This window comes from Bos indicus x Bos taurus, chromosome 15 (genome assembly GCF_003369695.1).
Source record: "Bos indicus x Bos taurus breed Angus x Brahman F1 hybrid chromosome 15, Bos_hybrid_MaternalHap_v2.0, whole genome shotgun sequence".
Lineage (NCBI taxonomy): Eukaryota > Metazoa > Chordata > Mammalia > Artiodactyla > Bovidae > Bos > Bos indicus x Bos taurus.
The window spans coordinates 1,801,439-1,828,796 of record NC_040090.1 but is presented as its reverse complement, the minus strand read 5'-3'; the positions used below and the strand labels follow the sequence as shown (position 1 = coordinate 1,828,796).

At 42.2% G+C, this 27,358-nt stretch overlaps 1 protein-coding gene across 1 annotated transcript; it reads right to left on the bottom strand.

The window, feature by feature from the left end:
- Window positions 1-344: 344 nt before the first annotated feature.
- On the bottom strand, window positions 345-24,832 carry LOC113905240 (glycine N-acyltransferase-like). The gene is given in 6 exon segments (XM_027562243.1): window positions 345-846; window positions 1,273-1,444; window positions 3,546-3,672; window positions 5,101-5,208; window positions 10,079-10,174; window positions 24,594-24,832. Coding segments are annotated over 6 exon segments (933 nt in total). The 5' UTR covers window positions 24,621-24,832; the 3' UTR covers window positions 345-443.
- Between the last annotated feature and the right edge of the window lie 2,526 nt (window positions 24,833-27,358).

The following is a 27,358-nucleotide window of genomic DNA, read 5'->3' as shown; positions in this document are numbered from 1 at the left end:
ATGCCTTCACAGTGACTGCAGCCACATGCATTCACAGTGATTGCAGCCACACGCCTTCACAGGGATCGCAGCCACACATCACAGCCACACACCTTCACAGGGATCACAGCCACACGCCTTCACAGTGACCACAGACACATGTCTTCACAGGGATCACAGCCACACGCCTTCACAGTGACCGCAGCCACACGCCTTCACAGTGACCGCAGACACACGCCTTCACAGTGACCGCAGCCACACGCCTTCACAGTGACCGCAGCCACACGCCTTCACAGTGACCAGAGCCACATGCCTTCACAGCACCCGCAGCCATACACCTTCATGGCAATCGCAGCCACAACGCCTTCATGGTGATCGCAGCCACAATTTATTCTTCCTTCCACCGCGCTCTGCCCCCCATCACGTCCTCATACCCCTCCACCCTGGCTCCTGCTCAGGGCCGCTCACAGAGGCTCACAGTTCCACTGGTTCCAGTCACAGGGCATGGGCATGTGGTTGAGGCTCTGACCCATCTTCTGCATGATCTGGTTCTTGGGGTCCACGTGAGCATACACAGGGAAGCCCCGCTTGAGCAGACACTGGGCCTGCTGGTAGATGGCGTGGGTGACGAGCCCCTGGGCCCAGTACTCAGGCAGGGTGCCTGCCATCCGCATCTCTCCTGTCTGGTCCATCAGGGACCAAGACACAGGGGTCCCCTCGGGCCCCAGCAGGCAGAAGTTGGGGAAGCTCCGGATACAGCGCTCGATGAACCTCAGGCTCCTCTCATTGCCACCGAAAAGCCAGAATCTGTTCACCACAGCTGCGTGGCTAGGATCCACAGATGAGAGCTTAAACATCTCTGGGTCAGCTGTGGGTGTTCCAAGAGAAAAGCACAGTCTGTGACTTTAGAGGTTTGCATCTGTCCCCACCTCTATCATCCTTATAGAGAGAGAGGAGGCAGAGGAGAGAGGGCACACAGAGTCCTGGACTGTGGCTGAGCTTGTGAGGATGGAGGACGAGAAAGAGGCTGCTGCTGCTGGACTGAGTGAGCTAGAAGGGCAAGACAGGTCAGAGAGGGCAGCACAGGCCTGACACGCTCCAGAGGAGAGGGCCTGGTGGCCTATTTTAAGCAGGGAGAAACACGGCTTGAATTACATTTTTTCAAAAAGCTTATTCTGGCTGCCTTGAAGAAGATGGATTGTGGGGAGCCAGGGTAAAAGCAGGCAGACAAGGCTGGAGGCTACTTGCGTATGAGAGGTGTAAGTGGTGCAGAGTAGCTTTTATCAAACTCACATAGCCTTTGGTTTGCCATCGCTGACTGGTAAGTTCTTTACATCCAGCAGGGATGGAGTCAGTTCCTTTATTGTCTCAGATGCCATGTAGAGAATGTTTTTTGATCACTTGACTTTGAAGGATTTCGTGGCTGCAATATTTTGTATTACTTCATTCAGGCTGGACTGTGTACCTAGATGGGATTATAAGGAGACATGCCATGATTTAAGTCCATTCTAAGGAAAAGCTCTCCAGTGGAGTAGGAGTATCTGAGGGTTTATAGACAGAAAACTTTGGAGATGGGCCTGGGGCTGCTTCCCTGGTGGCTCAGCCAGTAAAGAATCTGCCTGCAATGCCAGAGACCCGGATTTGATCCAGAGTTGGGAAGATCCCCTGGAGAAAGGAATGGCAACACAGTTCAGTATTCTTGCCTAGAGAATTCCACTGACAGAGGAGCCTGAAAATCTACAGTCCATAGGGTCACAGAGAGTTGGACAGGTCTGAGCCACTCACACGTTGGTGGTGCTGCTGTATGACTGGGGTTATGTAGTCAAGATCTGTACAGTTTTCCTTGTTTTACAAAATTGAAAACATGTCTAGGAATTCATTCAGTCATGGTCATACCTAGACCTAAGTTTCCTGGGCTACATAACCATGTGGTTCTGATGACCAAAGAAGGTGAGCTATCATCATTAGAGTTGCCACCATCTATGGAGAACTTACTGTGTTTCCAGTATGGTAGATGATTGCAGAGATGACTGCAGGGATGGTCCTCAGTTTGCCCACATGTCCTTGTATCCATTCCCTGGAATAGTCCCCCTCCTGCACTGCATCTGACCTTGGCCATATGACTGGATTTCACCAATTGGGAAAGAGTATATTGATGCAGGGAGGGGCTTAAAAATGCTTGCACGTTATGGCTCACCATGTCTTTGCATTTCTGTTTCCTTGAGATCAACACCGCGTGAATAGGCCTAGGCTAGCTTGCTGAGGAGGTGTGCGCCTATTGTATGTCCACAAGTAGCCAGCCCTGACAGTCAGACCATCATTCAGACATACCTTAGGCCATGTTAGAGAAACCAGCCCATGGCCCACCCATCAGCTGACTGCAGTTGCATATGAAAACCCAGAGGAGACCAACAGAACAACCGCCTTGCCAAGCCCAGCCCACCTGTCAGTTCACAGATTTATGAGCTTTCCTATGCAGTGAAATGCACTGAGACATCCGGGCATTGTACTCAGCAATCCCTGGTCAAGATTTCATTGAATCTTTTCAACACTGCTGTGTTTTGGGTCCTTCATTGGAAGGACTGATGCTGAAGCTGAAACTCCAATACTTTGGCCACCTGATGAGAAGAACTGACTTGTTTGAAAAGACCCTGATGCTGGGAAAGATTGAAGGCAGGAGGAGAAGGGGATGTCAGAGGATGATAGTTGGATGGCATCATTGGCTCAATGGACATGAGTCTGAGAAAGCTCCAGGAGTTGGTGATGGACAGGGAGGCCTAGCATGCTGCAGTCTATGGGGTCACAAACAGTTGGACACAACTGAGCAACTGAACTGAACTGAACTGATTATTCTCAATTCTATATACCTAAATCATGATCTCAGATAATGTCTCTGGCTAGGATCACATAGCAAAGCCACAGGCAAATGCCATTCTAGGTGGTCTGACTCTGGAGGGGTTGCTCATAACCATGACAGCTGTTCTCTGTGACCTGAGAGGTGATCTAAGAACAGAAGTCTCTGGGGCAAGCTCTGCTCTGATACCCAACCATCCTAAGGCACCCTGCAAGTGAAGGGTGAAAGTCTGCAAGTGAAGTGAAAGTCACTCAGTCATGTCTGACTCTTTGTGACACTGTATGGACTGTATAGTCCATGGGATTCTCCAGGCCAGAATACTGGAGTGGGTAGCCGTTCCCTTCTCCAGGGGATCTTCCCAACCCAGGGATTGAATCCAGGTCTCCTGCATTGGAGGGGGATTCTTTCCTGGCTGAGCCACAGGAAAGTCCCTGGGGAAAGCTCTGCTCTGATACCCAACCATCCTAAGATATCCTGCTTATGTCTGCAAAGTGTGGCACAAATCCTTGGCTATCCGGGGACTATGTACAGTCCTCTATAGCATCCCATACAAGCTTGGAGGGCGTTTCTTCCCCTTTACCTGTACAGTTGTAGTTGAACAACAACAACAAAACTGTTGACAGCAGGTGGAGGGTCTGGAGCTTGGAGAAAGGACGTAGACGACAAGAAGAAATTGCTAGGATGGAGAGGTGAGTCCATTCCTGTTACTTACTTTGGATCTGCAGATGCTGTTTCCAATTGATGACTTCTGGTAAGTCAAGGAATTCCTGACAATTCTTAAGATCTTCAGAGTAGACATGGTAAGTATTAGTGTAGTGATCAAGGTCATCTTTCATGTCCTGTTGTCATAAAGAAATGGGGGACAAAATAAATTTCTTATTTTTCATAATTTTAATCCTTTTTTCCCTAAAATCTACTAAACTGTGGTATTTTTCAGTACTAAAATATTGCTGTCTGTATTTGTGCACTACAAATTTTTCTGAATCATTTAAGCTATGAGGTATAAGCTATAAACTATTCAGGTATTCAAATTATGATGAAAAACTGAAGAATATTATATACATTGTGTCAAAATGTCCTCTCAAACAAAGGCACAACTATCTAGAAAGCACTTTTCTATATTTTCATTTTCTCAACAGGGATAAAAGCAATTGACAAGGAAAAGTTTCTGTTGCAAGAATAAATTTTTCTTATTTCAAATACTTGTTGAACATATCAACTAGAGGACGACAATATTAAATTTAGATATTGATAATTCTGGGTTGAAATTTCTATCTATACTTAATTAGGACAAAGAAGATGAAAACCTATTAGAAATGCTTACTCACAATATTAAACTAGTTAACAAACTGTAATTACAGAAAAACAATGAAATCACTTATGCAGAAAAATCCTGTCAAATTATTAAAAAGGGTGTGAGATTATGTGCATGAAAAAGTCACAGAAAAACATAACAGCTAGTGCAGAATCATAGAATTTAAAAAATGTTTGGAATACGTTTCATAAAAATACATTCACAACTCAGCAATGACGTCATTAACAAATTTTGTTTATAATATCCCATTGAAGACAAAAGATCAAATAATTTTATTTTAGTTCAGTGTTTATCAATATATTTATTCATTAAATATGTTTTTTTGTTTCCAGTTTTTAAATAACATTATTTTTAGGAAAAGTATATTTATATATTTATAAAGCTATAATTTTACTGGATATTTTTAATGAACTTAGAATGTTTTGTCTTTGAAATGTATTAACTATATAGTTTTATGACTTTTTAATATTTTTTCAAAATGCATACAGAAATTCTAATATAAGTTTGCTTTTATAATCACCTTAGCTAACTGTCTTATTTTATACCTTCCTATTTTTGTCCTTGCTACTTTCTCTGGTTAGAATGTCCTCCATTCTTTTTCAGCCTAACAAAGATGTATTTATCAACAAAATCCAGTTCCAATGAAACATCCATTCAGAGGTGTCTCTCACCTGATTCTGCAACTTCCGTCTTCAGCCTCCACAGCTCATCAGTTTTCACCAGTGATTTCTTTGTATGCTGTACATTTTCTGTTCTTGTACACTTTGTGCTAAATTATCATTTATTTATCTATCTATATTTCCCTCCGGACTCTGAGGTTCTTGAGGACAGGGGCCTGTTCACTGTCACTGCGTTTCATCTCCGTGTCTCCAGGGTCCACCACACTGCCAGGCACATGCTAGGCACGCAGCAAAGATAAACGTAACACGTTCACTCCACACCTGCCCCTTACCTGCTCCTGAGGGCGGATAACCACGGTCTGAAAATCAGGCCACTTGTCCACCAGGGCCTTTAGATTGAATGGGTTTCCATGGTTCATGTGCATGACGGTCCCATAAACCTGCAGTGTGCAGAGAAAGTGAGGGGGTCAGCCTATCAGGAAGGGATGGCAAAGTACCTTCTTTGATCAGGACAAGGCCTATTTCTATGAAATCATGAAATTTTATAGTGGAAAAAAGACAAATAGGGCATCTATGTCAACAATCTCCACGTGAAACTTTTTTTTTTTTTTACCTGAAATGAGAAAATTTTCTGCCCATCTAATATAAATCAAATTGCCAACATCTATTGGATCATAGAAAAAGCAAGAGAATTCCAGAAAAACATCTAATTCTGCTTCATTGATTACACTAAAGCCTTTGCCTATGTGGATCACAACAAACTGTGGAAAATTCTTCAAGAGATGGGAATACCAGACCACCTTACCTGCCTCCTGAGAAAGCTGTATGCAGGTCAGGAAGCAACAGTTAGAACCGGACATGGAACAATAGACTTGTTCCAAATTGAGAAAGTAGTACATCAAGGCTATATATTGTTGCCCTGCATATTTAACTCATATGCAGAGTACATCATGCAAAATGCCAGGCTGGATGAAGCACAAGCTGGAATCAATATTTCCAGGAGAAGTATCAATAACCTCAGATATGCAGATGACATATCCTTATGGCAGAAAGTGAAAAGAAACTAAAGAGCTTCTTGATGAAAGTGAAAGAGGAGAGTGAAAATGCTGACTTAAAACCCAGCGTTCAAAAAACTAAGATCATGGCATCCGGTCTGATCACGTTATAGCAAATAGATGGGGAAACAATGAAAGCAGTGGCAGATTTTCTTTTCTTGGGCTCTGAAATCACTGTGGATGGTGGCTGCAGCCATAAACTTAAAAGATTGTTCCTTGGAAGAAAAGCTATGACATACCTAGACAGCATATTAAAAAGTAAAAACATCACTTTGTTGACAAAGGTCTGTCTAGTCGAAGCTATGGTTTCTCCAATAGTCATGTATGGTTGTGAGAGTTGTACCACAAAGAAGGTTGAGCACCAAAAAATTGATGCTTTCAAAGTGTGGTGCAGGAGAAGACTCTTGAAAGTCACTTGACCAGCAAGAAGATCAAACCAGTCAATCCTAAAGGAAATCAACCCCAAATATTCATTGGAAGGACTGATGTTAAAGCTGGAGCTCCAATACTTTGGCCACCTGATGTGAAGAGCTACTCATTGGAAAACTCCCTGATGCTGGGATGGATTGGGGGCAGGAGGATGAGATGGTTGGATGGCATCACTGACTCAATGGAGGTGAGTTTGAGCAATCTCTGGGAGACAGTGAAGTACAGGGAAGTCTGGTGTGCTGCAGTCCACGGGGACCCAAAGAGTTGGACACGACTGAGCAACTGAACAACAATAAATATAACTCATATATGCATATGGCAAAATGTTTGGACAAACAAAGTTAGTGATCTTAAGAACATCACTCTTTTTTTTTTGTAGGGTTTGTTATCTTTTCCCAGACTGTCTTCTAGTCATACCCATGTGCTATGCTTAGTCACTCAGTCGTGTTTGACTCTTTGCCACCTCATTGACTCTTGACACCTCATGTTTGACTCTTTGCCACCTGCCAGGCTCCTCTGTCCATGGGATTCTCCAGGCAAGAATACTGGAGTGTGTTTCCATGCCCTCCTCCAGGGGATCTTGCCAACCCAAGGATTGAATCCCAGTCTCCCACATTGCAGGTGGATTCTTTACCATCTGAGCCACCTGAGAACTTCATGGACATACACAATTTTACAAATGTAAAATGATCAGATACATGATCTTTCCCCCCACTGAATAAATTGTGAAAATACTTCTATGTTCATAAATATAAAAAATTTTAGATTATGTTCTAATTGCTGCAGAGGATTCCATTATATAGAATCAGTACCACAGTTCATTTGTACCTTTGCCTGTTAAAGGTCATTTCAGCTGGTTCCAAATTTTCATTTTAACAGATAGTTCTTCAAAGAGCATGCCTGCACAGACATTTGCATGGGCACCTGCTATTTCCTTACATTATCCAGAAGGTAATTACTAGTTGAAAGTTTATGGACACATTTAAAACTCTTTCACATGTCTTCATAACCCCTTGGTGGCAATTTCCTCCCACCAATAAGCAAAGGCTACAGCAAAATGCTCAAGAGAATGGACTGTGGAATCTGGCGGCCTGAGTCCAGTCTTGGAATCCCAGCCCCACCGTGTTGCACACGCTGTTGAGAGAGAGGGAAGAGCAATGAGAGAATGTATAAGGGCACCCTTGGATCTTAAATACTCTAGTTGTTTGGGGGGTGGGGAATGCAGCAGTGAATGAATTCTACCATGGGCCTCGTGACTCTTGTGGACATGAAACCTCTGCAGATACCAGCATGGAAACTGCCAGAGACCAAAGGTGGAAAAAAAAAAAACACAAGTTATCCAGTTGAATGACTTCTACCGTGGTTAATGGTGACCAAAGACTGTTCAACATCTTTCCCTCCTACCACTCTCCACCTCACATGAACTAGTGATGTTAGATCATGGAGAAAGAGGAGAAAAGTCTATGTTGCCTGATCTTACCTGAATGTATTGTTTTCAGCCATGAATGGAGGCTTGAAATAGAAATTCAGTGGAGTGTTTTTACACATCGGCACCTGGGGGTGTAAAACTATTTTATGTACTTGTGTTTAGTCGCTCAGTTGTGTCTGACTCTCTGCAGCCCATGGACTGCAGCCCACCATGCTCCTCTGTCCATGGGATTCTCCAGGCAAGAATACTGGAGTGAGTTGCCATTTCCTACTCTAGAGGATCTTCCCAATCTGGGGATCGAACCTGCGTCTCTTATGTCTCCTTCATTAGCAGGAAGATTTTCTACCACTAGTACCACCTGGGAAGTCTGTAAAACCATTTTATATTAATATATGATTCATTACAAGATCTGAAAATACGTGTAACTGTTCTCTTTCTTATTCCTCTGGCTGAATTAATTAAAACCTTTTTTCTATTGAACTCTATAGTGAGTCAGGCAACTACTCTAAATTGACTCAACTGGAGTTCACACACAATAAAATGTACTGAATAGCCAACACTGAGAAGGGCAGATGGACATTATCTGAACTGAGACTCAAGTACTGAGTTCCAGGTTACAGTTCCATTAAAAGTACCTGGCAAACAAGTACCGTAGATTTGAACTAGGGTATAATGTGCATCTCCAATATACAACCAATACTGTTTCTTCAGGAAAGCTGGGGACCCAAGAGGACCACCTTTTCTTAACACAGAGATGGTCCACATAAGGGCCTTGGACCCACCAACAGTTTTCTCGAAATGTTTGGAGTCCACTTAACTTGAGGAGAAAGTTTTAGGCTGAAGAATATTAAAAAACAGCTACTCACCATAAAAAATATCTTAAGCAAATGTTCTTAAAATGTATGATTGATCTTATCTCTAAGAAAAAATTGACTGTTTCTCTGAGAGTTTGCCTGGATCTTAAGGATTTATCAAGTGAAAGGTAACAGAGATTTGTATTTAGTGGGATCCACTGAAGGGGGTGGTTTTTTAGTTTTAAATTAGTTGATCTGGAGTCATTTTCAGGCAGTAATTTAAAGACAGGGTGAGTTGTTTCATTCGTCCATTTTTCTCTTTTTCAATATTTATTTGGCTGCCCCAGGTCTGAGTTGCAGCACATGCGTCTCTAGTTGCTGCCTGTGCCCCTTTAGCTTGGCACGTGGGATCCAGTTCCATGGCCAGGGATCGGAACTGGGCCCCCGCCTTGGAGTGTGGTGTCTGAACCACTGGACCATTAGGGAGTACCCCCCTTAGTCTATTTCTAATAAATGAAGCCATATGATCTAGAAATAAAATACTGCCAGCACTTTCCACCTTTATACTGAAAGAAGAAGCAGAAAAATCTATTAGAGAGTGAGGGGGTGAAAAATGCATTTACCTAATCTCAACTGTATGCATCTTGTAGGAGTGTCTGACAAAACAGTAGAAATCTAGTTTCTAATCTGACCTAAGAAACAAAAAATATTTCAGGGAAAAATGATTTTACACACACACACACCCATTGTTGCTGTTGTGCAGTCACTCAGTCATATCTGACTCTGCAACCGCATGGACTGCAGCATGGCCGACCTCCCTGTCCTTCATGATGGCCCAGAATTTGCTCAAACTCCCCACAGACACATGGTTGCATTTAAATTCCACTGGAACGGACACCATCCCTTTCATTGCTAAAGAAAAACATAGGCGAGGACCTCGGCCAGTCAGTAGAGCTGCTATGGAACAGTTCTGGATGGGGGCATTTATGAGTATTCCCTATTTAATCCTAACGTTTCTGATCAATTGTACTAGGTGAACAGAGATCCTCAGTGTCAGCCTGACTATCAAAATAGCCTGATGTGCAGTATGTTCAGAGAAACTTGGAAATTTAAGTCAAATAGAAATTGATTCATTGGTAATTTCAAAGGCGGCTCATGATCTGGCAACTGTTCCTTTAGGGAGAAAAAATTAAAAGTTAACAAGCAGTCTTAGCTAATTTTGTAGGAGAGCTCTGGGCAAATTCCCAGTGCTATTATGGAATGTTTCTTAAAAAGGAGCAAGGGAACACTTTTTTATTCAACTTGGAGAAAAAAAGCAATGTTAGGTCTCAGGTATTCCTATGTTCATACCATAGCACTGCAGCTCACTATCTGGGGTATCGGGCAAATCACTTCACCAAGGCCTCCATCTTCACAGCAGTGATGTGGGCATAACAGTGAACATCTTGCAGAGAGGTTATGCATGTTAAACCAGAGGAAACATGCTCTAAGGCCTGGCACAGAATAGGCACTTAGCAAACACTAGTCTCTCTTCTTCATTTGCAGGAACTTCTTAGTCCTCACTCCCCAAGGGGAAAACTCCCCAAGAATTTGCCGTTCTCACCTTTAAGGACATAGGAAGGCTCTTCCTCAAGGATTTCTCCAGCATCTGCAGCATCTGGGCACCTTGCAGCAGGAACATCATGCAAGACACGTAAGCCTAGAGAGACAACCAGGAAACAGCCATGAGTGAGAGGAGCTGAAGGAGATTCAGGAGCAAGAGGAGCAGGTTCTGTGCTGATTGCCAGAGCCCTCTTCAGTGTCTCTCTTCTATTTCTCACGTGTATACAGCTTATAGTCTAATCATCTCTAGTTATAAACCTATTTATACATATTGATATAGAAAAACCACGCAAATACATAGTCCCATTTTCAATACCTAAAAATGAAATGTCTATTTTGATCCATGTGTCAAAGAACTGGCTCATTCATTCACATTGTATTTGTTTTTAAAATTTTTTGTTGGCGTATCACTGATTTACAATGTTGTGATAGTAGTGGAGGTGATGGAATTCCAGTTGAGCTATTCCAAATACTGAAAGATATGCTGTGAAAGTGCTGCACTCAATATGCCAGCAAATTTGGAAAACTAAGCAGTGGCCACAGGACTAGAAAAGGTCAGTTTTCATTCCAATCCCAAAGAAAGGCAATGCCAAAGAATGCTCACACTACCACACAATTGCACTCATCTCACAGGCTAGTAAAGTAATGCTCAAAATTCTCCAAGCCAGGCTTCAGCAATATGTGAACCATGAACTTCCTGATGTTCAAGCTGGTTTTAGAAAAGGCAGAGGAACCAGAGTTCAAATTGCCAACATCCACTGGATCATGAAAAAGCAAGAGAGTTCCAGAAAAACATCTATTTCTGCTTTATTGACTATGCCAAAGCCTTTGACTGTGTGGATCACAATAAACTGTGGAAAATTCTGAAAGAGATGGGAATACCAGTCCACCTGATCTGCCTCTTGAGAAATTTGTATGCAGGTCAGGAAGCCACAGTTAGAACTGGACATGGAACAACAGACTGGTTCCAAATAGGAAAAGGAGTTCGTCAAAGCTGTATATTGTCACCTTGTTTATTTAACTTATATGCAGAATACACCATGAGAAACGCTGGACTGGAAGAAACACAAACTGGAATCAAGATTGCCAGGAGAAATATCAATAACCTCAGATATGCAGATGACACCACCCTTATGGCAGAAAGTGAAGAGGAACTAAAAAGCCTCTTGATCAAAATGAAAGTGGAGAGTGAAAAAGTTGGCTTAAAGCTCAACATTCAGAAAATGAAGATCATGGCATCCGGTCCCATCACTTCATGGGAAATAGATGGGGAAACAGTGGAAACAGTGTCAGACTTTATTTTTCTGGGCTCCAAAATCACTGCAGATGGTGACTGCAGCCATGAAATTAAAAGATGCTTACTCCTTGGAAGGAAAGTTATGACCAACCTAGGTAGCATATTCAAAAGCAGAGACATTACTTTGCCAACAAAGGTTCATCTAGTCAAGGCTATGGTTTTTCCTGTGGTCATGTATGGATGTGAGAGTTGGACTGTGAAGAAGGCTGAGCGCTGAAGAATTGATGCTTTTGAACTGTGGTGTTGGAGAAGACTCTTGAGAGTCCCTTGGACTGCAAGGAGATCCAACCAGTCCGTTCTGAAGGATGTCAGAAGTCCCTGGGATTTCTTTGGAAGGAATGATGCTAAAGCTGAAACTCCAGTACTTTAGCCACCTCATGCGAAGAGTTGACTCATTGGAAAAGACTCTGATGCTGGGAGGGATTGGGGGCAGGAGGAGAAGGGGACGACAGAGGATGAGATGGCTGGATGGCATCACTGACTCGATGGACGTGAGTCTGAGTGAACTTCGGGAGTTGGTGATGGACAGGGAGGCCTGACGTGCTAGGATTCATGGGGTCGCAAAGAGTTGGACTCGACTGAGCGACTGATCTGATCTGATAGTTTCTACTGGATGATGATCCCTGTTTGTTTCTTACTTCAGACAGAACAATCACTCCCTTTTCTCTGCTCTCGTAAGTGCTTTTGCATACCTGCATTACATAACTTGTTACTCTGGGCTAGAGTTTACTTTTCCAGACTGTATTCGCCTCTGGGGCAGGAACCTCATCTTATTTGTTATCCTATCTGTTACACTTCTTGCACTCAGTTCAGTTCAGCTGCTCAGTCGTGTCCGACTCTTTGCGACCCCATGGACCGCAGCATGCCAGGCCTCCCTGTCCATCACCGACTCCCAGAGTTTACTCAAACTCATGTCCATTGAGTTGGTGATGCCATCCAACCATCTCATTCTCTGTCATGCGGCACATAACATGCCCTCAGTAAGTGGGTGATGAGGATGATTTGATGCAAGAAATGCTGTATTTACCTGTTTAGTAACTCCACCTTCCAGAAACATAGAGATTGATTAAGCCAATCAACATATATGTATTGAGTACATAATATATGCTGGACATGGGAAAGGTTTCCAGTTGCTTTGTACTAAGGTATGTCTTGAAGAAAAGTCCAGGGAGGAGGAGCCAAGATGGCGGAAGAGTAGGACGGGGAGAACACTTTCTCCCCCACAAATTCATCAAAAGAGCATTTAAACGTCGAGTAAATTCCACAAAACAACTTCTGAATGCCGGCAGAGGACATCAGGCACCCAGAAAAGCAACCCAACTCTTCGGAAGGAGGTAGGAAAAAATATTAAAGACAAAAAAACAAGAGACAAAAGAGGGAGGGATGGAGTTCCGTCCCGGGAAGGGAATCTTAAAAAGAGAGAAGTTTCCAAACACCAGGAAACCTTCTCACTGCCGAATCTGTGCCGAGCTTTGGAAGCACAGAGGGCAACATAACAGGGAGAAAAAATAAATTAACAATTAAAACTCGCAGATTGAGAGCCCTACGGTAACTCCCCCAGCGGAGAAGCAGCGCAGATGCCTGCATCCGCCATTAGCAAGCGGGGGCTGGGCAGGGAGGCGTGGCGCGGGCTGCATCGCTGAGAGTAAGAATCTGGCCTGAATACTCTGAGCGCTATCTGAGCGAAATAATTTGGGCTAGCAAACCAGACTGTGGGATATCTACCACGCGAAAAGCCAGTCTTAACCTAAGACCGCCAGGCCCGCGCACGGAACAAAGGACTGAACAGAGATAGCCGGCTGCAGACCTTCCCCCTCCGGTGACAGGCAGCCAGAGCCGGAAGGGGGCAATCGCAGCCCCAGAGAGACATTATCTATAAAACTGTAAGCAGGCTTCTTTGCTAACTAAAACTTCTTGGGGGTCTGGACGGTCAACATCTGCCTGAGAAGGTGCGCCGGTTTTACACCCAGATAACCGAGTGGCCGGGAGGCGTTAAGTCGCAGCATTGGTGCTCACCAAACACCTCATCACCTGAGCTGCTCGGACCTGGGAAGAGCAGAAAACGCAGGCCCAAATGAGTCTGCGCCTCTGAGGACTACCCGAGTGCCTGAACCTGAGTGGCTTGGACCTGGGAGGTGCATGCGACCCAGGGCCGGCCTCGGATTGTTCCCAGCGGAACAACCTAGAGCCCGAGCAGTGTGGGCAGGGTGGCTACATGCGCCGTGAGCGGGGGCAGACCCAGGGTGGCTGAGGCACTGCGAGCCCATGCCAGTGTTATTTGTTTGCAGCATCCCTCCCTCCCTCCCCACAGCGCGACTGAACAAGTAAGCCTAAAAAAAAAAAAAAAAAAAAGTGTCCTCCACGGTCCCCTTTGTGTCAGGGCGGAAACCAGATACTGAAGAGACTAGCAAACAGAAGAAGATATAACAGACGGAAACGCCTTGGAAGCTACAGGCAATAGACCAAAACCCTGTGGTTACTACAGACTACATAGGAAGGGGCCTATAGATCTTGAGAAATATAAGTCTGACCAAGGAACGAGCCAAAAATGAACTGAACCCACAACAACACCAAGAAAGTCCTAGATATATTTTTATTATTTTTACAATCATTCTTTCTTTTTTTTAATTAAAAAAAAATTTTTAAGTCCTCTATTGTTCCTTTAATTTTCACTTTTATAACCTATTACTTTGCAAAAAAAAAAAAAGACCCTATTTTTTTCTTCTTCAGCAAACTTCATATATACATATTTTATAATTTTTTGACCTTGTTTTTTGTTTTTTGTTTTTTTTTTTTTTTCTTCTTTTCTTTAACATTGTATTTTTGAAATTCCAGACTCTAATCTAGATTTTTAATTTTCGCTTTTTGGTATTTGTTATCAATTTTGTACCTATAGTTTTTTTTTATATAATTTCTGTGACTTCTTTTTTTCTTCTTCTCTGTTTCTTTCTCTTCTTCTTCTATATAACATTGTATATCTGAATAATATCAATTTTGTACCTGTATTTTCTTTATAATTTTTGTGACATTGTTTGTTTTTGTTTGTCTGTTTTCTCTCTTTATTTTTCTTCTTCTTCTTCTTTTTTTTTTTTTAACATTTTATTTTTGAAATTCCAAACTCTACTCTAGATTTTTAATTTTTGCTTTTTGGTATTAGTTATCAATTTTGTACCTGTACTTTCTTTACAATTTTCGTGACCTTGTTTGTTTTTGTTTGTTCGTTTTTTCTCTTTCTTTTCCTTCTTCTTTTCTTTAACATCGTATTTTTGAAATTCCAAACTCTACTCTAGATTTTTAATTTTTGCTTTTATGTAATTGTTACCAATTTTGTACCTTTAAGAACCCAATCTTCAGGACCCATTTTTCACTAGGGAGCAAGAATACTGGCTTGACTGCTCTCTCTCCCTTTAGACTCTCCTTTTTTCCACCAGGTCCCCTGTGTCTCCTCCCTAACCCCTCTACTCTACCCAACTCTGTGAATTTCTGTGTGTTCCAGACGGTGGAGAACACTTAGGGAACTGATTACTGGCTGGATCTGTCTCCCTCCTTTTCATTCCCCCCTTTTATCCTTCTGGCCACCTCTGTCACCTTCCTCCTCCTTCTCTTCTCTGTATAACTCCATGAACATCTCTGAGTGGTCCAGTTGTGGAGTGCACATAAGGAAGTGACTACTGGCTAGCCCACTCTCTCCATTATTGATTCACCTCATCTCATTTGGGTCACCTCTAACTCCCTCCTCCCTCTTCTCTTCTCCATGTAACCCTGTGAACCTCTCTGAGTGACCCTCATCGTAGAGAAACTTTTCATCTTTAATGTAGATGTTTTATCAATGGTGCTGTATAGAAGGAGAAGTTTTGAAACTACTGTAAAAATAAGATGGATAACCGGAAGCAGGAGACTTAAGTCCAAACCCTGACTCCAGGGAACTCCTGACTCCAAGGAACATTAATTGACAGGAGCTCATCAAATGCCTCCATACCGACACTGAAACCAAGCACCACACAAGGGCCAATAAGTTCCAGGGCAAGACATACCAAGCAAATTCTCCAGCAACAAAGGAACACAGCCCTGAGCTTCAAGATACAGGCTGCCCAAAGTCACCCCAAAACTATAGAGATCTCATAACTCACTGCTGGACATTTCATTGCACTCCAGAGAGAAGAAATACAACTCCACCCACCAGAACACCGACACAAGCTTCCCTAACCAGGAAACCTTGACAAGCCACCTGTACAAACCCACACACAGCGAGGAAACGCCACAATAAAGAGAACTCCACAAATTGCCAGAATACATAAAGGACACCCCAAACTCAGCAATTTAAACAAGATGAAGAGACAGAGGAATACTCAGCAGATAAAGGAACAGGATAAATGCCCACCAAACCAAACAAAAGAGGAAGAGATAGGGAATCTACCTGATAAAGAATTCCAAATAATGATAGTGAAATTGATCCAAAATCTTGAAACTAAAATGGAATCACAGATAAATGGCCTGGAGACAAGGATTGAGAAGATGCAAGAAAGGTTTAACAAGGACCTAGAAGAAATAAAAAAGAGTCAATATATAATGAATAATGCAATAAATGAAATTAAAAACACTCTGGAGGCAACAAATAGTAGAATAACAGAGGCAGAAGATAGGATTAGTGAATTAGAAGATAGAATGGTAGAAATAAATGAATCAGAGAGGATAAAAGAAAAACGAATTAAAAGAAATGAGGACAATCTCAGAGACCTCCAGGACAATATTAAACACTACAACATTCGAATCATAGGGGTTCCAGAAGAAGAAGTCAAAAAGAAAGACCATGAGAAAATACTTGAGGAGATAATAGTGGAAAACTTCCCTAAAATGGGGAAGGAAATAATCACCCAAGTCCAAGAAACCCAGAGAGTCCCAAAGAGGATAAACCCAAGGAGAAACACCCCAAGACACATATTAATCAAATTAACAAAGATCAAACACAAAGAACAAATATTAAAAGCAGCAAGGGAAAAACAACAAATAACACACAAGGGAATTCCCATAAGGATAACAGCTGATCTTTCAATAGAAACTCTTCAAGCCAGGAGGGAATGGCAAGACATACTTAAAGTGATGAAAGAAAATAACCTACAGCCCAGACTATTGTACCCAGCAAGGATCTCATTCAAGTATGAAGGAGAAATCAAAAGCTTCTCAGACAAGCAAAAGCTGAGAGAATTCTGCACCACCAAACCAGCTCTCCAACAAATACTAAAGGATATTCTCTAGACAGGAAACACAAAAACAGTGTATAAACTCGAACCCAAAACAATAAAGTAAATGGCAACGGGATCATACTTATCAGTAATTACCTTAAACGTAAATGGGTTGAATGCCCCAACCAAAAGACAAAGACTGGCTGAATGGATACAAAAACAAGACCCCTACATATGTTGTCTACAAGAGACCCACCTCAAAACACGGGACACATACAGACTGAAAGTGAAGGGCTGGAAAAAGATTTTCCATGCAAATAGGGACCAAAAGAAAGCAGGAGTAGCAATACTCATATCAGATAAAATAGACTTTAAAACAAAGGCTGTGAAAAGAGACAAAGAAGGTCACTACATAATGATCAAAGGATCAACCCAAGAAGAAGATATAACAATTATAAATATATAGGCACCCAACACGGGAGCACCACAGTAGGTAAGACAAATGCTAACAAGTATGAAAGGAGAAATTAACAATAACACAATAATAGTGGGAGACTTTAATACCCCACTTACACCTATGGATAGATCAACTAAACAGAAAATTAACAAGGAAACACAAACGTTAAACAATACAATAGACCAGTTAGACCTAATTGATATCTATAGGACATTTCATCCCAAAACAATGAATTTCACCTTTTTCTCAAGCGCACATGGAACCTTCTCCAGGATAGATCACATCCTGGGCCAGAAAGCTAGCCTTGGTAAATTCAAAAAAATAGAAATCATCCCAAGCATTTTTTCTGACCACAATGCAGTAAGATTAGATCTCAATTACAGGAGAAAAACTATTAAAAAATCCAACATATGGAGGCTGAACAACACGCTGCTGAATAACCAACAAATCACAGAAGAAATCAAAAAAGAAATCAAAATTTGCATAGAAACGAATGAAAATGAAAACACAACAACCCAAAACCTGTGGGACACGGTAAAAGCAGTCCTAAGGGGAAAGTTCATAGCAATACAGGCACACCTCAAGAAACAAGAAAAAAGTCAAATAAATAACCTAACTCTACACCTAAAGCAACTAGAAAAGGAAGAAATGAAGAACCCCAGGGTTAGTAGAAGGAAAGAAATCTTAAAAATTAGAGCAGAAACAAATGCAAAAGAAACAAAAGAGACCATAGCAAAAATCAACAAAGCCAAAAGCTGGTTCTTTGAAAGGATAAATAAAATTGATAAACCATTAGCCAGACTCATCAAGAAACAAAGGGAGAAAAATCAAATCAACAAAATTAGAAACGAAAATGGAGAGATCACAACAGACAACACAGAAATACAAAGGATCATAAGAGACTACTATCAACAATTATATGCCAATAAAATGGACAACGTGGAAGAAATGGACAAATTCTTAGAAAAGTACAACTTTCCAAAACTCGACCAGGAGGAAATAGAAAATCTTAACAGACCCATCACAAGCACGGAAATTGAAACTGTAATCAAAAATCTTCCAGCAAACAAAAGCCCCGGTCCAGACGGCTTCACAGCTGAATTCTCCCAAAAATTTAGAGAAGAGCTAACACCTATCCTGCTCAAACTCTTCCAGAAAATTGCAGAGGAAGGTAAACTTCCAAACTCATTCTATGAGGCCACCATCACCCTAATACCAAAACCTGACAAAGATCCCACAAAAAAAGAAAACTACAGGCCAATATCACTGATGAACATAGATGCAAAAATCCTTAACAAAATTCTAGCAATCAGAATCCAACAACACATTAAAAAGATCATACACCATGATCAAGTGGGCTTTATCCCAGGGATGCAAGGATTCTTCAATATCCGCAAATCAATCAATGTAATACACCACATTAACAAATTGAAAAATAAAAACCATATGATTATCTCAATAGATGCAGAGAAGGCCTTTGACAAAATTCAACATCCATTTATGATAAAAACTCTCCAGAAAGCAGGAATAGAAGGAACATACCTCAACATAATAAAAGCTATATATGACAAACCCACAGCAAACATTATCCTCAATGGTGAAAAATTGGAAGCATTTCTTCTAAAGTCAGGAACAAGACAAGGGTGCCCACTTTCACCATTACTATTCAACATAGTTTTGGAAGTTTTGGCCACAGCAATCAGAGCAGAAAAAGAAATAAAAGGAATCCAAATTGGAAAACAAGAAGTAAAACTCTCACTATTTGCAGATGACATGATCCTCTACATAGAAAACCCTAAAGATTCCACCAGAAAATTACTAGAAATAATCAATGACTATAGTAAAGTTGCAGGATATAAAATCAACACACAGAAATCCCTTGCATTCCTATACACTAATAATGAGAAAACAGAGAGAGAAATTAAGGAAACAATTCCATTCACCATTGCAACGGAAAGAATAAAATACTTAGGAATATATCTACCTAAAGAAACTAAAGACCTATATATAGAAAACTATAAAACACTGGTGAAAGAAATCAAAGAGGACACTAATAGATGGAGAAATATACCGTGTTCATGGATTGGAAGAATCAATATAGTGAAAATGAGTATACTACCCAAAGCAATTTATAGATTCAACGCAATCCCTATCAAGCTACCAACAGTATTCTTCACAGAGCTAGAACAAATAATTTCACCATTTGTATGGAAAAACAAAAAACCTCGAATAGCCAAAGCGACCTTGAGAAAGAAAAATGGAACAGGAGGAATCAACCTACCTGACTTCAGGCTCTACTACAAAGCCACAGTTATCAAGACAGTATGGTACTGGCACAAAGACAGAAATATAGATCAATGGAACAAAATAGAAAGCCCAGAGATAAATCCACGCACATATGGACACCTTATCTTTGACAAAGGAGGCAAGAATATACAATGGATTAAAGACAATCTCTTTAACAAGTGGTGCTGGGAAATCTGGTCAACCACTTGTAAAAGAATGAAACTAGACCACTTTCTAACACCATATACAAAAATAAACTCAAAATGGATTAAAGATCTAAACGTAAGACCAGAAACTATAAAACTCCTAGAGGAGAACATAGGCAAAACACTCTCTGACATACATCACAGCAGGATCCTCTATGACCCACCTCCAAGAATATTGGAAATAAAAGCAAAAATAAACAAATGGGACCTAATTAACCTTAAAAGCTTCTGCACATCAAAGGAAACTATTAGCAAGGTGAAAAGACAGCCTTCAGAATGGGAGAAAATAATTGCAAATGAAGCAACTGACAAACAACTAATCTCAAAAATATACAAGCAACTCCTACAGCTCAACTCCAGAAAAATAAATGACCCAATCAAAAAATGGGCCAAAGATCTAAATAGACATTTCTCCAAAGAAGACATACAGATGGCTAACAAACACATGAAAAGATGCTCAACATCACTCATTATCAGAGAAATGCAAATCAAAACCACTCTGAGGTACCATTTCACACCAGTCAGAATGGCTGCGATCCAAAAGTCTACAAATAATAAATGCTGGAGAGGGTGTGGAGAAAAGGGAACCCTCTTACACTGTTGGTGGGAATGCAAACTAGTACAGCCACTATGGAGAACAGTGTGGAGATTCCTTAAAAAACTGGAAATAGAACTGCCTTATGATCCAGCAATCCCACTGCTGGGCATACACACCGAGGAAACCAGAAGGGAAAGAGACACGTGTACCCCAATGTTCATCGCAGCACTGTTTATAATAGCCAGGACATGGAAGCAACCTAGATGTCCATCAGCAGATGAATGGATAAGAAAGCAGTGGTACATATACACAATGGAGTATTACTCAGCCATTAAAAAGAATACATTTGAATCAGTTCTAATGAGGTGGATGAAACTGGAGCCTATTATACAGAGTGAAGTAAGCCAGAAGGAAAAACACCAATACAGTATACTAACGCATATATATGGAATTTAGAAAGATGGTAACAATAACCTGGTGTACGAGATAGCAAAAGAGACACTGATGTATAGAACAGTCTTATGGACTCTGTGGGAGAGGGAGAGGGTGGGAAGATTTGGGAGAGTGACATTGAAACATGTAAAATATCATGTATGAAACGAGTTGCCAGTCCAGGTTCTATGCGCAATACTGGATGCTTGGGGCTGGTGCACTGGGACGACCCAGAGGGATGGTGTGGGGAGGGAGGAGGGAGGAGGGTTCAGGATGGGGAACACATGTATGCCTGTGGCGGATTCATTTTGATATTTGGCAAAACTAATACAATTATGTAAAGTTTAAAAATAAAATAAAATTTAAAAGAAAAGAAAAGTCCAGAGCCTTGTTGTGTATTGGAGGATTTTTTTTTTTTAATTTATTTGTTTTATCTATTTACTTTTGGTTTTACTGGGTCTTCCTTGCTGTTCAGGCTTTCCTCTAGTTGCAGCGAGCCGGGGCTGTTCTGGAGTTGCAGTGCACGAGTTTCTCCCTGCAGTGAGTGAGTTTTTCCCTGCAGTGTGGAGGCTTCTCACTGCCGTGTGCGGGCTTGTCATTGCAGTGTGGGAGTTTCTCACTGCAGTGCGGGGGCTTCTCACTGCCGTGCGTGGGCTCTCACTGCCAGGCGCCAGTTTCTCCCTGCAGTGTGCGCAGTGCGCGGGCTTCTCGCTGCCCAGGGTGAGTTTCTCACTGCAGTGCGCGGGCTTCTCATTTCAGTGCGGGAGTTTCTCACTGCAGCATGCTTGTTTCTCACCGCAGTGCTTGGGCTTCCCACTGCAGTGGCTTCTCTTGTCATAGACCATGGTTTCTAGGGCACGTGGGCTCAGTAGTCATGGCCCCGGGCTCCAGAGCACAGGCTCAGTGGCGGTGGTGCACAGGCTTACTTGCTCCGTGGCATGGGGGATCTTCCAGGAACAGGGGTAACACCCATGTCGCCTGCATTGGCATGCAGAATCTTTACCACTGAGCCACCAGAGGAGCCCTATTTCAACATCTTAGGACTGTAAAAAGGATAGCATTCCTGAAGGCTAATCTTACCTTTCATCTCGAGGCAACTCATAAGGAGTTACCCGAGTATAAGATGACCCCGTGGGGTGAGGTCAGAATAGCCATCATTAAAAAGTCTACGAATAATAAATGTTGGAGAGGCTATGGAGAAAAGTGAGCCCTCTTCCACTTCTGGTAGGAATGTAAATGGATGTAGCCACTATGGAAAGCAGTATAGACGTTCCTCAAAAAACTAAAAACAGGGTTGCCCTTTGATCCAGCAATCCCACTCATGGGCATATATTCACACAAAATTGTAATTCAGGAACATATATGCACCTTTTGTTCACAGCAGCGCTGTTTACACCAGCCAAGACATGAAAACACACTGAACGCCCATTGAGAGAATGGACAAGGAAGACACAATATATGTACACACACGCACACATATATATACACAGTGGAATAGTACTCAGTCATAAAACAGAATGAAATAATACCATTTGAAGCAACATGGACGGATCTAGAAATTATCATACCAAGTAAAGGAAGTCAGAAAGAGAAAGATAAATACCGTGTGATATCACCCGGAAGTGAAATCTAAAATGTGACACGAGGGAACATATGTGTGAGTCAGAAACCGACTCACAGATGTGGAGAACTGACTTGCGGTTGTTAAGGGGGATGGTGGTCCGGAAGGGAAGGATTGGGAGTGTGGGGTTAGCAGATGTGAGCTATTACATATAGGATGTTAGGGTCAAGAGCAAAGTTCTACCATACAGCACAGGGCACTATACTCAACATCCTGTGATAAACTATAGTGGAAAGGAAAGTCAAAAGGAATATATAAAAATATATATGTGTTCAACATGTATAACTGGAGAATTTTGTTGTATAGCAGAAATTAACACAACATTATAAGTCAACTATACTTCAACAAAGTTTTTAAACAGTCTGTGGGGTATAATATCACCGTATTTCCTGAAAAGCATAGGGTTTAGAACCATCCTTTACGGATGCACACAGGAACCAAAAACCAAGCTTGGTGGGTAGACTGAAAACAAGTGAGCCCGAGATTCATAAATCAAGTAGACTGAAAGCAACCGAAACAGGAATCTGGACAGACTACAGGGCTTTGGACACGCTCACCCTGAGCTGCAGAACTGGGTAACAGGCAGCGTCCTGGGGAGCGAAATCCAAACCTTTGACTTAGTTATTCCCAGAAGAAGAAATTAACCCAAAGAAAACAATCCAAAAGGAAGCAAAAACGCTCTCAGCAGAAACTGATTAAGCTACATGAACATAATAAGCAAGGACTGAACAAAAGCGCAGTGTGCAGCTGAGAGAAAGGAAATGTGAACTATGATACAGGTCCATGATGGTCACCTCTTCTTCATACACAGGGATGGACGAGAAAAAGCTCATATACCACATCAGATCAGATCAGACCAGATCAGTCACTCAGTCGTGTCCAACTCTTTGCGACCCCATGAATTGCAGCACGCCAGGCCTCCCTGTCCATCACCAACTCCCGGAGTTCACTCAGACTCACATCCATCGAGTCAGTGATGCCATCCAGCCATCTCATCTTCTGTCGTCCCTTTCTCCTCCTGCCCCCAATCCCTCCCAGCAGCAGAGTCTTTTCCAATGAGCCAACTCTTCGCATGAGGTGGCCAAAGTACTGGATGCATCAATGGAGCTTTAGCATCATTCCCTCCAAAGAAATCCCAGGGCTCATCACCTTCAGAATGGACTGGTTGGATCTCCTTGCAGTCCAAGGGACTCTCAAGAGTCTTCTCCAACACCACAGTTCAAAAGCATCAATTCTTCGGCACTCAGCCTTCTTCACAGTCCAACTCTCACATCCATACACGACCACTGGAAAAACCATAGCCTTGACTACACGGACCTTTGTTGGCAAAGTAATGTCTCTGTTTTTGAGTATGCTATCTAGGATGGTCATAACTTTCCTTCCAAGGAGTAAGCGTCTTTTAATTTCATGGCTGCAGTCACTATCTGTAGTGATTTTGGAGCCCAGAAAAATAAAGTCTGACACTGTTTCCACTGTTTCCCCATATACCACATACGTAGGCATAAATTCAAAAGAGAACACAAAAAGATGGATTGTGGTGGTAGAAATATAAGTGAATTCTTTAAAACAAGTTTATTACAGCAGATCTGTTCTGTATTCTTGTCCTTACTCATCTGCTCATTTCCTCTCTAACATAAAGTACAACAACTTTCTTATCATTAAAGAGACAAAATGCTGCCTATCTTAAAATATGACCAGAAGGATTAAACAGGGTGATGTTTAGAGTGCCGTCTTCACATATTTAGTTCAATTCATTTCAGTTCAGTCACTCAGTCGTGTCTGACTCTTTGCGACCCCATGAATTGCAGCACTCCAGGCCTCCCTGTCCATCACCAACTCCCGGAGTTCACTCAAACTCACGTCCATTGAGTCAGTGACGCCATCCAGCCATCTCATCCTCTGTCGTCCCCTTCTCCTCCTGCCCCCAATCCCTCCCGGCATCAGAGTCTTTTCCAATGAGCCAACTCTTTGCATGAGGTGGCCAAAGTACTGGAGTTTCAGCTTTAGCATCATTCCTTCCAAAGAACACCCAGGACTGATCTCCTTTAGGATGGACTGGTTGGATCTCCTTTAGGATGGACTGGTTGGACTCCAAGGGACTCTCAAGAGTCTTCTCCAACACCACAGTACAAAAGCATCAAGTCTTAGGTGCTTAGCTTTCTTCACAGTCCAACTCTCACATCCACACATGACCACAGGTAAAACCATAGCGAAGTGCTCCTTTTACCCACACACTTCTGGGAAAAGTCCAGATCTTTCCTCATTCCTTTATTAGTTCAGATCTGGAAAATGCAAGATTTTTTCATGGTACGTAACAAGTTGCGTTTTCCAGAATAGGTGCTGGATACACTTTTCTTAAGTTCCAGCTATTCCTTTTTCTTATATTTATCATCGTATTCTGAGCATAAGACAATATGAGCACTTTGATTTGTCTTATGTAAGTGGAGAAGATGTCACAGAGCAATGATTATCCTTTTTTTTGGAACGGGTACTTACCTGGAAAGCTGTCTTCACACCAAGCATTGCGGGAACACCTGAAGAGGAGCCTTCTGTAGATGATGAAATTTCTCTTTGATGCAGTCAGTTTGGTGGTGTCTTGCTGAGTGCCTTTAGGGATGCTTTCTGCAGAAATTGCTAAGCGGAGGCTTGTGATGTGGACCTTGCACTGAGGCAAACAGTTAGGAGCCAGTGTTCATGAAATCCAGCCCTTGCCGTCTGGGTCTCGTGTTGCGGGAACGGGTTCTGAAAGGTTGGGAGGCTGCCAGTGTGCACGTGAGCTCCTCTTTGTGAAACACCAGGCTGCTCTTTGCCCAAAGGCCCTGCCGTTACTCTGAAATCCAAGCTGCAGGAAACCAATAGGCTGGATCCCAGGTCACACTTGGTAGACAGTACCTCCCTCCTCCCCTTCCCGGTCTCTGTTGTTGCTGTTGTTTAGTTGCTAACTCGTGTCCAACTCTTTTGCAACCCCATGGACTGTAGCCCTCCAGGCTCTTCTGTCCAGGCAAGGAACTGGAGTGGGTTGCCATTCCCTTTGTCAGGGGATCTTCCCCACCCAAGGATCAAACCTCATCTCCTGCATTGGCAGGTGGATTCTTTACCACTGAACCCCCAGGGAAGCACTTCGCATTCTCAAGCACCTGCAATGAGTAAGATATTGGGAAAGATAGGGCTCCAGTGTGATTTGCATAATTTGATCTCCCTTTTTATGTATATTCAGAGCAGATCATTTGCAAGAATCCTAAAGCTGTCAGGATCCTCCTTTTCCTAGGATGAGCTGTGTTCTCTTCTCTGTCCATACTGAGGCTACAGTTAAACATCTCCACAATGGGTCAACTTGGGCCTGAGTTTCACTTTTATCAAAAAGGAAACTAAGGCTCAGTGTGGCTGAGTTAGACAGAATTTCAGTCCAGAGCCTTTCATGCCAAAGTACCCTGGATCCCACGTGAACACTTGTCCTACCACCCTCAGAAAAGAAAGTTGTGTTCATAGAGAAGATAGTCCACTGGGTGAAACAACCAAGGAAGGACGTTTGAATCATCTGGGTCATTGTCCTCATCACTCTTATCCTTGTTTACGGGTCAGTGGGCAGTTTCTTTATGGAAGGAAGGAGTCACTCTGATCAGAGGAGCAGGGACAAGGGTGATTAATGTCTGGAAAGTCGAAAAAGCTTGTACGCTCCTTCAGTCCATAGACCAGCACAGCACAGATTTGCACACGGTTACCTCTGCCTTCCTAGAATATTATTGCTCCACCTTGTCTCCTAGGGTTAACGTTTGCTAAATTATTCATTAGTCTTCCTCCAAGGTTAAAGGCTGTGGAAGCGCTTTTGTCTCAGAATGGCCATCATCAAAAAGTCTACAAATAACAAACGTTGGAGAGAATGTGGAGAAAAAGGAGCCCTCGTACATTTTGGTGGGAATGTAAATTGGTGCAGACACCATGGAGGATGGTATGGAGGTTCCTTAGAAAAACTAATGGACGGACCATATGATCCTGCAATCCCACTCTTGGTCATATACATGGACAAGACAAAAACTCTAATTCAGAAGGATACGTTCACCTCAGTGTTCATAGCAGCACTATTCACAATATCCAGGACATAGAGTCCACCTAAATGTCCATTGGCAGATGAAATGAAGAAGACGTGGAATAGCTGTCTTCACTCCCATGTTCGTTACAACATTATTTTACAATAGCCAAGATAAGGAAGCAACGTAAATGTCAGAATGATGGATAAAGAAAGTGTGGTACATACCTACAGTGGAGTATTACTCAGCCTTGAAAAAGGAGGAAACACAGCAATATATGACAATGTGGATGAAACTTGAGGACTTTATGCTGAGTGAACTAAGCTAGTCCCAGAAGGACATGACTCCCCTTACCTGAGGTATCTAAAGTAATGCTGCTCATGGAAACAAAAAGTGGAGTGGTAGTTAGGAGGAGAGGGAAACAGGATGAGCTGCTTATCATTGAGTATAAAGTATCCACTGTGTACGATGAAAAAGTTCTAGAGGCCCTCTCTACCATACTGTGTTCACAGATAACAACACTGTCCCATACACTGAAATATTTGTTAAGATCTCATACTATTTTTCAGCTACAGGAAAATAAATACATAAAATTTAAAAGTAGGGGGACAAAGCAGTCAGAGACAAAAAGACATATTGCATTGAGGGAACAACAACAATCGCCCTTGGCTTCTTATCACTACAAAGTTAGAAAGAAGTGCATCAAGAGCATAAAAAAGGCTTCAGGAAAAACACTGAAAAAATTCTATGTTCAGTGAAAATATCCTTCAAAGTAAGTAGTTAATGTACTTTATTACTGGAATCTGTGCTGTTTTATGTTCTCAGTACTCAGGAAATTCCAGTGATATGATGATGATCACAGCTGTGATATAGAAATCCTGTCTTAGATCAGCAGTTTCAGTTCATCTTCCTGAAATGAGGAAGTACTTCTTCCTCAATGTATTGGCTTGGAGAATTTTTTTTTTCTACCACTGATACAGCCATCCCCAGTATCTCTCTTCTCCGATAATCATACCCGTGTTACACTAATTCATTAGAGATGTGAGCATCTTGTTGTCTTAAAGTTTTGTGCTGTGCTGTGCTTAGTTGTTCAGTTGTGTCTGACTCTCTGCAACCCCATGGACTGTAGCCCACCAGGCTCCTCTGTCCATGGAATTCTCCAGGCAAGAACACTGGAGTGCAGTGCCGTTTTCCCTCCAGGGGATCTTCCCGACCCAGGGATTGGCAGGCGGG